We start from the raw sequence: 15,033 nt of genomic DNA, 5'->3' as shown, positions 1-15,033 counted from the left end.
TACTAGTATTAAGAGAGGGGTGGGTAGTTTAATTTTATATTCCTATGTACCGTAAAATGGGGTGAGTAGGTTTCGCGGGGAGAGGCGGGTTATGAATGGGGAGAGAAGGTTTGAGAGGGGGGTGAGAAGGGATTTTAAGGCTACTGCTACAAAAATAATGTATTCCAATTTAAAATGGAGCTATAGTAATACGCATAATAAAAAAAATCGATCCAACATTCTTCCAAAATCACCTTTGTATGAAAAGCCCTCTCACCCCAAATACGAGGCACTACGGGGTGAGGTGGGTTTTCCTCTTTATCGTCAAAGTTATGAAATGGAACTACCCAAAATAAGATAAAAACTAAAATACAAACGTCCGGAATACTTATTATATACACCATTCAGTTTGCATATGTAAAAATAAAATGTTATCGAGGTTTGAATGTCAGTTTTGCGCCTACTCACCCCATTTTACGGTATTAACCGAATTTGATTTAATAATGTATACTAACACATATGGGTTTTGCCTGAAATAAATTTTTATTTAATTTAATTTAATATCCCGTGCGTCCTTCAACTTGCACGATGAGATATTCTAGAATGCCTGATAAAAAAACTCCAATTTCTTCTAGATGGGAAAAAGACGTCGGCGACGTAGTAGAAGCCGCCGTGAAGGGCGCCGGGGGCATCACCGCAGCCCGAGCGAGGCTCCACGCAGCATTGCTGGCGCTGCATGAGCCTTTACCCAGGATTCCCAACCGCGGGCCGTCGCTGCCGTACTGCGGGCCCGGCGTGCGGCCCGGTGACGTCACTATGATGCCGAAAACTACTGAGATGTCGCTGCTGGTGAGTAATATATGCTTTATCTAACAGAAAACGCACGAGAAATTGAAACACAGAAATAATCCTTACTCTTGTCTTGGTCCTACGTACAGTCATGTTTTAAGCACGTTTTCAGCTCTCAAGAATTCACCAATCTGCCAACTGGCAAGTTTCCCATTTTAACAAAGTAAGTTAAGTACCATCATACAGCGAAGATATCGTATAATAATAATAGGTAATATAATAATCCCTAGACAATCTAGACATCCACCTTAACAACATTTGTAACATAATATTTCATATATAGAGGTATTAGTGGTATTAGCTCGTAATAACGCACCACAGTCATTGTCAACTGGCTATCGTAACCCTTATTGCAAACGCATAAGGTGCACCTACGATCAGTGTCGTTGTGTTAGTAGCTAATGTAATGAGATAAGTATAAAAGCCGTTATGTAAGTAATTGGAGCTATGATCGTATCGCGAAATGTAGGTGTCTGTGTCGTGTGATGAAACTTTGGCCACATGTGACTTTGAGTGGACATTCACTTACCTGCTCAAGTATATAGGGATGGCCATATCTACCACCAACATCGAAAAACCGTTAGCTGCCTCTCTATTGCTCTTGCATATTCGAGCGAGACAGAAAAATAAATTAAGAATCTCGTTTTACACGTTAGGGCCTCTGGACTGACATTATGCCTAAAAATTCCTCTGATTAGAGTAGGTAAAAATAACGTCCAGTCACTCACGTCCAATCAAAGAATTTAATTTCCGACTCATTTCGTTTCGTACCTTGTGACAGTGACAAGCAATATAAAAGTCGCTAGAGATCTAATACTATTGTCACGAAATAGGAAATTAAATTCATTGACTATACCTATTCTTACACGCAAACGCTTAATTTACAAAAATATTGTGATCGTATTGCTTGTGTTTTATATATTTTTTAAATCAAATTTCTATTACACCTTATGTGTATAATTGCATGAATTCTATAGTAATTTAAATTGTAATTTTTTTTACTTTTTTTCTCGTAATGCATGTTAATTATAAGATGTAATTTTTTTTGAAAAGATGTGTCCCGCCGAGTTTGTTGCCGGTCCCATATTGGGATACCCTCCTCCAATTGAGGGGGGATTGAAATCTTCTCGGGGCAGAGGTGGAGCCGGTCTACCTAGTTTTATTTGACGTTCATAATAAGCGCATATAATATAATCAACCATGCAACTAACTTTTATAAGGAACTATACAAGAGACAAAATGACACTGAAATAGCGGCACAAACTTTTCAAATAAGTAATACTAGTCCCATCAAACCAATTGAAGACGCCGAAGTTTATGAACACATAAAAAGGCTAAAAGCTGATAAGAGCCCCGGACCAGATAGATTATGTAATGAAGTCCTAAAAATAGGAGCACCAATTTTAGTTCACCGGTTGTGCCAACTTTTCAATATGGTAATGGATACAGAAATTGTACCAAAACAATGGTGTACATCAGATATAATTCTGCTATTCAAAAAAGGTAACCCTCTAGATATCGGGAACTACAGACCCATAAGCCTTTTAGCAAGTATATACAAATTGTTCTCATCTATACTTTTAAAAAGAATATCTCAAGACATCGATAAACTGCAACCAAAGGAACAAGCGGGATTTAGATCAGGTTATAGCACAACAGACCACATACAATCATTAGACCAAATTATTGAAAAACACCGAGAGTTTAATACACCGTTGTATCTGGCTTTTATAGACTACAGCAAAGCCTTTGACAGCATTAGTCACAGCTCAATATGGAACGCACTACAACATGCAAATATAAACCAAAAATATATCAACATCTTGAAATATATTTACACGCACAGTAAAAGTAGAGTTAGACTAGAAACTACAGGAGATGAAATAAATATAGAACGAGGAGTTAGACAGGGGGACCCCCTATCTCCGAAACTTTTCATCGCAGTACTCGAAAATATCTTTCAGAAATTAGAATGGAAAAATAAGGGAGTGCGGATAAATGGACGTTATCTGAACCATCTCAGGTTCGCTGACGACATAGTTATAATTGCTGAAACTGCTAAAGACCTTGAGGAAATGATGAGCTCACTTGACTACGAAAGCTCAAAAATTGGTTTAGAAATGAACATAAATAAAACTAAGATTATGACCAATCATCGCAAAAGACCTATCGTGATTAAAGGAAACAATATAGAATATGTCGATGACTACATATATTTGGGGAAGCAGCTGTCATTCAAAAAGTCTAGCAACGAAGAGGAAATAGCAAGAAGAATCAACGCAACTTGGAGAAAATTTTGGTCTTTGAAAGAAGTTCTAAAAGGAAACTACAGTTTGCACCTAAAAAAGACTGTATTTGACACATGCCTATTACCCTGCTTATTGTATGCCTGCCAAACTTGGACATTTACAGACGAAATAAAACAGAAAATCAAATGTAGCCAAACAGCAATGGAAAGAAGTATATTAAAAATTAGAAGAATTCAAAAAATAAAGAATGAAAACATTAGACAAATAACGAAAATCACTGATGCTCTCAGGCACGCGCTCTCACTCAAGTGGAGATGGGCTGGACATATCTCACGACTCAAAGACAGAAGATGGACTATAGAAACCACACGTTGGAAAGGACCAATTGGAAAAAGGAATCCAGGTCGACCAATAACACGGTGGGCTGATGATATCATACAAGTCACAGGAGCCGACTGGATACAGTTAGGCAAGGACAGGGAGGCATGGAAGAGGACGGAGGAGGCCTTTACCCAGAAGGGGTCCATATTTTATTAAACATTAAGAACTAACATACTAATTACCTATTTTCTATTCTTTTTACTATAACTTACTAACAAAAACTGTAAAATGTATAACTTTATGAAAAATATGGAATAAATGGCTTTATTATTATTATTCATTTATTTATCTTTCCTCTTACGTTAGGTTATTTATAATATGAATATAAAAGTAAAATATAAAAACACTTACAAAACAATAAAAAATACATATAAACACATTATAAAAAACCTAACCTAGAATGCCGCCGGCAGCGGGGCAGGGCCCAAGCTACCGGTGGTCAGGGCCGCAGAGAGAGGAACCGGCGGACTATCCGCGCCGTGTCCAAGATCACCGCCTTCTGCATCTGGCCCTTGATCCAACCACCTAGCGAGAGTCTCTCAAGATGTTGGTCGAGACTCTTCGCTATTAGACCGTTCGCTGAAACAACTATCGGGACAATGATCGTCGAATCAACATCCCACATGGCGGTTATCTCGTGAGCCAAGTCTAGGTACTTACTGGACTTGTCCTTCTCGGCTTTCACGAGATTCTCATCATGGGGGATGGTGATGTCAACGAGCACGGCCCGGCGTTGCGCTCGATCTATTATCACAATATCAGGCTTATTGGCTACAATAGTCCTGTCAGTGATAATAGATCGATCCCAATAGAGCGTGGCACGACCATTCTCAAGAACTGGCACAGGTGAATACTTGTAGTACGGTACTTCGCGGTCCACAAGACCGTATAGAAGAGCAAGCTGTTGGTGAATAATCCTGGCTACGAGATTATGTCTGTGCAAGTACTCGCCGTTAGCAAGATGAGAACAACCGGAAATGATATGCCTGAGTGACTCTCCGGGACGGTGGCATGCCCGACAAATGTCGACCGTACCGTCCTTCAGGATATATTTCCGATAGTTGTTCGTCATCATTACTTCGTCCGCAATTGCACAGGCAAAACCCTCGGTTTCTCCGAAGAGGTCCCCGAATCGTAGCCAGTTCACCGACGCGAGCAGGTCCACATCGGGTCCCGTGAGGGCCTTGTAGAACCGCCCGTGTAGCACCTTACTCTCCCATGCCGCCTTGCGATCCGCAGTACTTAGTACCACAGGTTTGCGCCAGTTCTCGTTTGCCAAGGAGAGCGGCGTGAGGTTCCTGTCTACTGCCACCACATCACGATGCATCCCACACTCGTTGTTAAGGAAATAATTCCTGAGATTGTACACCTCGCGGTTGTGGAGATCCTTGGCGTTTAGGAAGCCTCGGCCTCCACATTTCCGTGGGATGTACAATCTCATAACTGACGAGCGTGGGTGTAGCATGCGATGTGCGGTAAGCAGTGATCGGACCCTCCGATCCAGGGCGTCCAGCTCGGTCTGAGTCCACCTTAGTATGCCAAAGGAGTATGTGAGTAGGGGCATTACCCAGGCGTTGAAGGCGCGCACTTTGTTGCCTCCTGACAAAAGACTGTTAAGGACTTTTGTGAGCCGACTGAAAAAGCGCTCCTTCACCGACCGTCTAATACCTTCGTCCTCAATACCCAACGACTGTGACATACCAAGGTATTTATAGGTTTCTGACTCAGAGATAGATCTGAAAGCCATTGTCTCAGAGAGTTGTAAATTTGTTGAATTTACAACCCTCCCCCGCTCTACATGTATAACCGCACATTTATCGACACCAAACTCCATGTTGATGGCACTACTGAAGACTTCGGTAGTTTTCAGTAGGTCCAACAAGTCTTGGTTATTTGGTGCAAATAATTTGAGGTCATCCATGTACAGAAGGTGAGAAATGACATCACCCTCTCTCCGAAGCCGGCAACCTAGTCCCAAATCTTTCAGCAGGGTGCTGAGGGGATTCAGAGCTAGGCAGAACCACAGGGGACTCAGACTGTCACCCTGAAAGATTCCTCGCTCAATCCTTATAAAATCCTGCGGACCAGAGCGGTCATTCCCGCCTCCTGGTTGACGAAGGACGGTGGTCCACCGCCCCATACACGCGCTTAGGAAGGCTCTCAAAGTTGCATCAACTTTATACAGCTCTAAGACCCTCCCCAGCCATGAATGAGGCACCGAATCATAGGCCTTCTTGTAGTCAATCCAAGCGGCTGAGAGGGCCCCCTTGTTCCGCCGGATTTGTTGGCATATGGTCATGTCTATGAGGAGGAGCTCTTTAGTACCACGGGACCCAACCCTACATCCATTTTGAGCGGAAGCCAAAATATTATTTGCGACAATGTGCGCGTTGATTTTTGCTCTCAAAATGGATGTAAGGAGCTTGTAGAGTGTAGGCAAGCATGTGATGGGTCTGTAGTTTTTTGCTTCCGTGGTACTACCGGACTTGAAGAGCAGGAAGGTGACACCAGTTGTTAAGGAAGGTGGGAGAGAACCAAGCTCGAGGGCTTGTTGAAATTGTGCTGCTAAGCAGGAGTGCGAGCATCGGAACCATTTTAGCCAGAAGTTGTGCAATCCATCCGGCCCAGGACTTTTCCAGTTCTGGGTCGTGCGGATGGCACAACTTACGTCATCGGGGGTGATAGTGACTACCCCCATAGGTTCGATGGACTCGCACTCACGCTCGACAACATTCATCCAACTCCCCTCGGTGTGTCCGACAGGCACCGACCAGATGCTACGCCAGAAGTCAGTCATGACAGTAGGATCCGGCGGCTGCGTGTCGGACTCACGAAGGTTGGTTTCCTCCCACTTTCGGTACACCTTATTATTATAATAAGCGCATTGTAATTATGCCTACTTGAATAAACTATCTTTTATCTTTATCTTTATAATTCTCATCAATCGATTGCTCTAACAGTTTCAAAAAAGTTGGAAAAGTTCACGGAAATCTTTGAAAATGTTCATAGGAAGTTAAGGAAACAAAATTTTGGAAGCGGTAACTTTTGTACAAATATAAATATGAGAATTAAAAACAAAAACAACATTGGTAAATATGGTACTTAATTGAGTATTGAACTTGTGGATTATATGTAGTTGTAGTACTGCTACCCCACACTAGCGTCTTTTGAAAAATTTAAAATGGCGTCGCTGCGCAGTTGCGCCAACGTTGCGTCAGCAGCAGCCATAGAGTTGACTAGACGCCGACGCTCGGGAGACGCTAGTGTGTGGTAGCCCTAAAACCCAACTGGTAAATACTAGATTGGTCGCTAATTTGTAACGGGGACGTTCTTACTCTAGCTTTGTGCAATTACTACATACATAGCAGAATTGCCTTGAATCAAGTCTTATATTGTAACGCCGGAAAGTGAGACATGTCCAAATACTCGTTAGTCAACAATTACACATTACATTCACAGTAGTTTCTACATAATGCATCCGTTCTGATCAACATTAACGACAGGATGGTGACTAAGTAGCTCGATATATATTCAGTTTAAAAAGTTGACAGCTGTAATAAATAACAACTTGTTAAAAAATATAGTAAGTTAATTAAATCCAAATCCTATCTTTCGCAAATAAATAACTCATGACTTATGACTTATGACTTAAAAGCATACAGACAGTGACTATGAAAAACCCCATATCGCGGTAACTGCTTAAAAATGTATCTATAGTCTGGCAAGCCCTATTTGTCAGTAAGTAGGAAGAAAATACTATACACATTCCGTTTTTTGGACCGCTAGCGTAAGATAAAGTATGATTCTTCTCTCTGTTTAAATTGAGACAGTCGCTGGCCAAACTATTTAAGGCCGTGCATCGAAAAATAACAGGATCTTAGAAAGGTGGCAGTGGCTAGCCCCGGAAACAAACAGTAGTGATTTTCGGATATATGTTTCTTGACTATATGATAAGAGATTCCGTAGTAGTCGAAACACGAATGCTTAAAATTTTCTCGATAGAAAATAAATCCAAACTTACGTGTTCATTTTTCGGTTTTAGCTTCGTGCAACTAGAAAACACATCCATATCCAGCACAATCCACCTTACAGCAAAGGTTTTCATCTCGTCTTAACTTTCAAAGAACTAAATATTAACTTATTATCCTTTACCGATGGATTTATTATCGATTTTTGATTTTATGAATTCAACAGCAAACGCCCATTTTACGCAGTTCGGTTTCTCTTTCTGTCATGCGTCAAAGTCATAAATGCATCCTTTATGCCAGTAATGTTAGATGGCCGTCGTGCCTCAAAGAGGTAAGACCTATGTCACTTCGCGCAGCGCTCCGAATTACGTAAAATTGTAATATCCAATAAACGTTGAGTCGTAACTCCATTGAGTAGTAACGGAATCGGAGGTAAACCTATGATGGTGCCTTCTTACAGGCCTATACGTTACGCATGTGTGCGTGTTTGCTTAGCTACGTCATGCTACGTCGAAATCTATACTATTTGTCAGTTACAACGGGTTAGGAAATTTCGACAGATATTGAAATGTATCGGTAGCTGTTTGGTATTTAGCCATCAGAATCTAACCGTAACTTTTTGCTTTATTTTTGTTTGAAAATAAAATATCTAGGAATATATTTTTTGCTTTTTTTCTATTGTAATGATAAAAATAAATCTAGTATGTTTCATGCTCAAATAATTTAAAATAATTGAATAAATATTAAAAACTAATTGATATTATTCGTTTTAATTATTATATTATTAAGTTTGTTTGAATAAAATATTTTATTTCAATAATACGAAAAGTTATTATATTTAAGTAGGTACCACTAAAAAAGGTCCCTACTTACAAAAACTCACTTGCACGGGCCGGGGTTCGAACCCGTGACCTCCGGTTTGAAAGTCGCACGCCACTACAATTTCACATAAGTAATTTACAATGACATGATACCGTGGAAAAAGTGAATATTACAATGTACTGTGTTACTATCATTTTGTAGTTTATTTTGGCTTGACAAGGAGGAATGAGAAAAACGTGCAGAGCGAGAGGATTAAATCTCTCTGTCCCTTTCTTAAAGTAGCCAATCCTAATTCTGACATCTGTTTTGATATTACATAATTCTTTGAACATAATTTGTCGATGTTCTTTTTTATATCTTCGAGAAAGATTTTTATTAAAAAAATGTGTTGAATTTATATGTTTTATTTATGTTTTTTTGGCATAAATTTCATTACTTTTGACAAATTTTGATTGTGATGACAAACGATTTGATGTGATGTGTGAAACGAACCATGTGATCAACGATTTATCTAATAAAACTTCATTTAGTCGAAAAAAATAGTTGTCTACTACCGGGTGGAAAAAAATTATGGGCCCTGGAGGGAAAGTGCCTTAAAACCTTAAGTTTGCTCATTTTACTTAAATGAAACATTATTGTTTTTTAAAGAAACAACTGCATTCAAAGATTTTTGAAGTGAAAACTTCTTTAGCGGCGCTAGGCACTTTTTGAGGTGGGGGAAAAATGATAAACTCGAGACAGCGTAAGGCGATCATGTGACCGTAAGGTTTAGATGGCATTTAAATCAATAAAGAAAAACTCATTGACATTACATGAAAAAGGTTATAATCTTGTACGGGCTGAAATACGAGGATCTCACAGTATTATAACTTTATATCACTCAAATATAATTCAATAAAGCTACATCTTGATGAAATCGCTAATAAAAGTGAACTCTAGTACTGGTGAATAAAACTCAAAATATCATGACCAAATATATTTAGATCTGAAAAAATAATAATAACCCAATTTATGAATTCCGTTCCTTCAGAAAAATGCGAAATGTACGTACAATTTTTAGGGATATCGTACTTTTCCCAGAGACAAATTTAGTTGGCTAAGAGACATTTTCACTGATCCAAATCTGTACTAAAAATCTAACATAATATGATAAGAACTTAAGAGTCCTTAGTCCTACAAGCGAGCGTTTTTTGCAATCTGTTACCTTTTTCATTCAAGATTACGACGTAACTATTAGTATTCATTCAAAAACTGATAACGTACTTAAATAATCATTTCTTAAACTAGCAAGTAAGACCGTTCAAGTTGACATTTTCTCTTTTTAAACCTAAAATAAATGAGTTTTCTTGGGAGGCTTTTTCAAAATTTGCAGTGAGAACTGTCGTTTCGGTTCTCAATTTTGCAGTAAACAAGAATCATTTGATACAGAAATGATTACAATTCAATTCACCATATCTTTTATGAGCGGCTAAGACTATTGAAAATCAAATATTCATTAAAAAAAATGGATATTTAACCTTCCGAACTTTCTTCATTTTTTGGGTGAAAACAGGGTTACATTATATTTTTTTATCGCAAATTGTACTATTATTTTATTACCAAAATCACATTTAAAAGAAAATGTAAATTTTGTGTACTACCTACGAACATTTTTCAAAAAACTATGTTTTTATAACATATTAGACCCAGGATAGATCTAATACCTCTTTTCGTACCCCGGATAAAATGGTCGGCGACTAAAAAAGTAACTGAAACGTTACGTTATTAGGTTCACGATGCCGCGTTGTGCCCTTGCCTTCGTTGCGATATGTTTGGTAAGTCAGGAGACTTAAAAAATGAGCCATGATTTTGGGACATATTAACAATTAAAAACCAAAACCGATACGCGATTGGGATACGCTCTTTTTGTATGGGATACAAAAAAAAATTCTCCTGGATCACCAAGAAAAATCGACATATTAATATAATTCAGTTCGTTTTTAAGTTCTAGTCAGATTGACTTTTTGGTTATTTGAGATAAATTACAATAACGCTTAGATTTGAAAAACATGATTTTCTATTTTGTTGCGATCGACCCGGGTAATAAAAATACGGCGAATTTGAACTTTTGTTTGTTGTCGTTGTAAAATGTATTAAAAAATAATGTAGGCACCCCTGACAATTGAAATTCAAAATTATCCAGAAAAAGTGGCCAAGTGCGAGTCGGACTCGCCCATGAAGGGTTCCGTATTTAGGGGATTTATGACGTATTAAAAAACAACTACTTACTAGATCTTGTTCAAACCAATTTTCGGTGGAAGTTTGCATGGTAATGTACATCATATATTTTTTTTTAGTTTTATCATTCTCTTATTTTAGAAGTTACACACAGGGGGGGACACACATTTTACCACTTTGGAAGTGTCTCTCGCGCAAACTATTCAGTTTAGAAAAAAATGATGTTAGAAACCTCAATATCATTTTTGAAGACCTATCCATAGATACCCCACACGTATGGGTTTGATGAAAAAACATTTTTTGAGTTTCAGTTCTAAGTATGGGGAACCCCCAAAAAAAAATTTTTTTTTTCTATTTTTGTGTGAAAATCTTAATGCGGTTCACAGAATACATCTACTTACCAAGTTTCAACAGTATAGTTCTTATAGTTTCGGAAAAAAGTGGCTGTGACATACGGACGGACAGACGGACAGACAGACAGACAGACATGACGAATCTACAAGGGTTCCGTTTTTTTCCATTTGGCTACGGAACCCTAAAAATGAGTGTTTCGAAAAGGCACCCTGTATTCCTTACATACCTAAATAATCTCTTATTCAATAAAACATATAATTACTAAACACTGTGATTTATTTCAAATAAATGCAAATCGATCGGATAAAAGATATTAATACCTACCTATACAACAATGAATACGAGTACAGTCAGCTGCAATAATATGTTACACACCGAAGGCCGTTTTGCGGTAGATGATCATGTTAGATCTTATTTGTAGAGCCATAAGAGCGTGTCACATATTTTTGCGGCCGTCGAAGAGTAACATATTATTGCAGGTGACTGTACCTACGAAAAATTCGAGGGTTAAAAAACATTTCAACCAAAGCATTTATAATAATAACGACTATGGACGCCTGCAACCCCAGGGGTATTGTAACCCCATAACAATAAGGTTGAAATTTGCATTTAGTGACCGCAAAGTCAGGTGAGCGTAATCAAGTAAACCTCTTTTCATCATATTTTATCAAAAATAATCTCTTTTCTGTTCTTGTGCTATTTTCTTATTATCAATACTCTTAACTTATATGCTATATACGCTGCTGCTTCTATGCAGTTAACATCTTCCAAAACAACAATAAATATTCAGGTTTATTAATTAATTATTTTATTGTTTGCTATTATGAACAAGTAACAACGCCATCTGTTTCAATTTTTTCCGAATTTAAGTTTCTGGCCGACCGCAGCGACCGCGTATAATGGTAGTTAACTTCTGTAACGTTAGATGGTGCTAAAAGGTCACACAAACTTCACGTGCGGCGCGAAGCGTTTCCATGTGTGCGTGTTAGCGGGGAGGGAAGAACTAGCGGGCGTGGTTTACGAAGCGCCAGACGCGGCTGCAGTAGGCCCTTAATAGCATTTTCTAACTAAAAGTAGGTACCACACGAGTCCCGAATACCCGATATATGATTCTAACTAAGTATATAAGTAAATAACGTACCTACATAGGTAGGTACCTACGCTACATCAAAACCGGCGACAAAATTACAGAGTGCCTAGATAGGCACAGATGTTTTCAAATAAAATCGAGATCCATCTGTTTCTATTATGTGTATAAATATCTTAAAAATAAACGTTAATGTTTGTACTGGACCTAAATACATTTTGTGAATAATTGGGTAATGTTTATATACTGTTTAATGTACTGTACAAAGGTCAATTATCACATTAAACACAAACCGTGCCCATTGTGCAATTTAAGACCTCACTATCTAAATCCGTAGATGTTCCCCGCCCATTTTAAATTGATGGCCAATTTCCGATAAAGCCCAATAATTGGCCCTTCATCGGCCCTTGGCGTTAGCAATTAAACACCTGTGAATGTTATGAAACATTACAAAGCTTTTAGGGCCAGCCCATAACGTCTTTTGAACGTCGGCGTCTAGTCAGCGCTAATGAAAATGGCGTCGCTGCGTAGAGTAGATGCGCCAATGTAGCGTCGAGCAGCAGCCATAGAGTCAATCGTCCGTTGTGTTAGAATGCTTGTTCGTGAACAGCGACGGAATATATCCATACTATAATATTATAAATGCGAAAGTGTGTCTGTCTGTCTGTCTGTCTGTTACCTCTTCACGCTTAAACCGCTGAACCGATTTAGTTGAAATTTGGTATGGACATATTGTATACCTAAACTACCCTATGTTCCTGGGAAGGACATAGGGTAGTTTTATCCCAAAAATAACCCTTTAAGGGGTGAAAAGAATGTGGAAGTTTGTATGGGGTATGGTTAAAAAGCAGATTGGGTAAAAATAAGCTACCCAAATTACTAACTCCACGCAGACGAAGTCGCGGGCAAGAGCTAGTAAGTATATATAGATTATAGACGATTAAAAAACGGGCCCATATAACTGACATTTAAGTACGATTCTCACCGAACGGGCGGAGTCGGGGCGCATTTCACATTTGTACGGCCGCAAGCCGGTTGGCTCCTCGCGGACGCGGCCGGCTCCGGACGGACGCTATCGCTTCTGCCATACATAATGTATAGGCACATTGAAAATGCGCTCCGGCGCGGCCCGACTCCGGCCGGTCGGTGGGAATTGTACATTATCTTACACATACCACCCCCCTTTATTTTTTAATCTCTAAATGATGCCACTATAGCTACAAAGATAATAATTATATATTTTGCACTCCACAAGGCCAAACATAATAATCCTATCGTCTAGATCACTCAGGACATCCTGCCATCACTCTAGCGCGGAAAAAATTACTGTTCTTTGTTCTTAATATTCGGATATAAGATAAGAAAATCCACTCTTGAGGCTGAATGTTGCCGGTAATTAAGCATGAAGTAATATAGATCAGAATCTACTCGTAGATTAACTATGCGTTAGCTTCGAGGGAATATAATTAGCGTTAATTAATTTCTTTGTTTTGCGTTTAAGGAATTAGTTGCAACGCGAAAATTTGGACAAATCTCGATAACAAACCACGATATGAATTAATATGTAATTTTTTTACCTAAGACCGTTGAAGCATATACTTGCTAAGAAGGTACAGCGGGCGAGGTGTTCAAAATGATCAAAATTCAAAACACCTCGCCCGCTTAGCAACTTCTGCTGCTCACTGTAGATACATAATATATTATTATCCGGAACCGGATATACCTAAAGTGGAAATTATCAAAAATTCTGGAGTGCACAATAAAATATACTGGACTATTTTCAGTATTACATCAAAACACATAAAAATCTGCCACAATCTTCATATTTTGAGCGGTTTGTTATGCAAGATACGATTGCGGTTGTCTGAGGCATAAAAGGTCCACCGATGGACACGTACAGTTAAGAGTGTCGCTCTTTGTACCTAGGAAGTAGCATTTTTATAAAAACATATACCAATTTATAGTTTTTAAAGGAAACTTGCTTAGTACATTAAAGAAAAAATAGAATTAGAGGTTTGTGTCGGGTCTATATTGTTTCCCAAATAGTTTTAAGTCATAATGTATGTTTGCCCGCATTTTCGTTAGTCATAATTTATTTGGTTCAGAAACGCGTCGCTTTTCAGGATTGCCATAAAAAAAACCTAACCTAACCCATCTATATTAGGATAACCTAACGAAAATCCTGCAAAGTTAAAGGTTTCAGTTTTATGACTAATGATGATATGACAAACAATACATTATGACTTAAAACTTTATGGGAAACAAAGGGACCCCGTTTGTTGACACAAGCTGACTATGGTTGTTAAAATTATTGATCAACCTTAATGCGAACGAGCACAGATTATATAATAGTTCTTGTACGAGTCACAATATCCTTAAGGTACTCATGGATGACGATCAAGATTCGACAGATATATTTAGGTCACTCACTAATCAGGTCAAGACAATAAAGAGCTACACTTCATTAGCTTGTCAGATCTTCACTTATTTGAGTTATTTGAGACCATCAAATAATGTGCATGTGCAAGCAATAATGGTTTTTAACATATTTTAATAAAGACTTTTCTCGTATGAATCTAATGAGATTGGCTAAAAGGGCTCTATAATTATAAAAGGGTCATGACCGATTGGCAGATGAGGTCGATTTGGAGTTATTGACTTTAGGGTCATCTTTATAATGAGCTCTTTATTAATACTTCCCTTTTACAAATGAAGACCTATTCATTTGAGTTACATACATAAGTAGGTACATTATTTTAGACAATTTTGTAGTAGCACCTGCATCATTGGTTATTTAAATATACAGCCAGGTGCCACGTCTCTCTAAAGTCCAAAAAATAATCCAAAATTAAGGACTAAAATGTCTAATTTAACTTATGGTCCACAGATACCCATTTCAACTTAATTGGTCCAGTAGTTTCGGAGAAAATAGGCTGTGACAGACGGACAGACAGACGTACGAGAGATCCTATAAGGGTTCCGTTTTTTCCTTTAGAGGCACGAAACCCTAAAAATGAATAAGGCAATGTATTCGATCATTCAATGAACACACGTTAGCCTAAGCAACTTCATCAGAAAACGAATCGCGCGCCGAATCCAAGCCAATTCGGTCAATGCTGGAAAACGA

At 38.5% G+C, this 15,033-nt stretch overlaps 1 protein-coding gene across 1 annotated transcript in view; it reads left to right on the top strand.

The window, feature by feature from the left end:
• LOC134655455 (uncharacterized) overlaps nt 1-15,033 on the top strand; it is a 77,436-nt gene that overhangs the window by 45,591 nt on the left and 16,812 nt on the right. Inside the window, exon 6 of the mRNA XM_063510920.1 lies at nt 615-828. Within this exon, the coding sequence (XP_063366990.1) occupies nt 615-828 (214 nt within the window). The remainder of the gene's footprint in view (nt 1-614; nt 829-15,033) is intronic.

Source organism: Cydia amplana, chromosome 16 (genome assembly GCF_948474715.1).
Source record: "Cydia amplana chromosome 16, ilCydAmpl1.1, whole genome shotgun sequence".
NCBI classification, from domain to species: Eukaryota; Metazoa; Arthropoda; class Insecta; order Lepidoptera; family Tortricidae; genus Cydia; species Cydia amplana.
The sequence above is the reverse complement of the archived record's forward strand: the minus strand, read 5'-3'. Positions and strand labels throughout refer to the sequence as shown.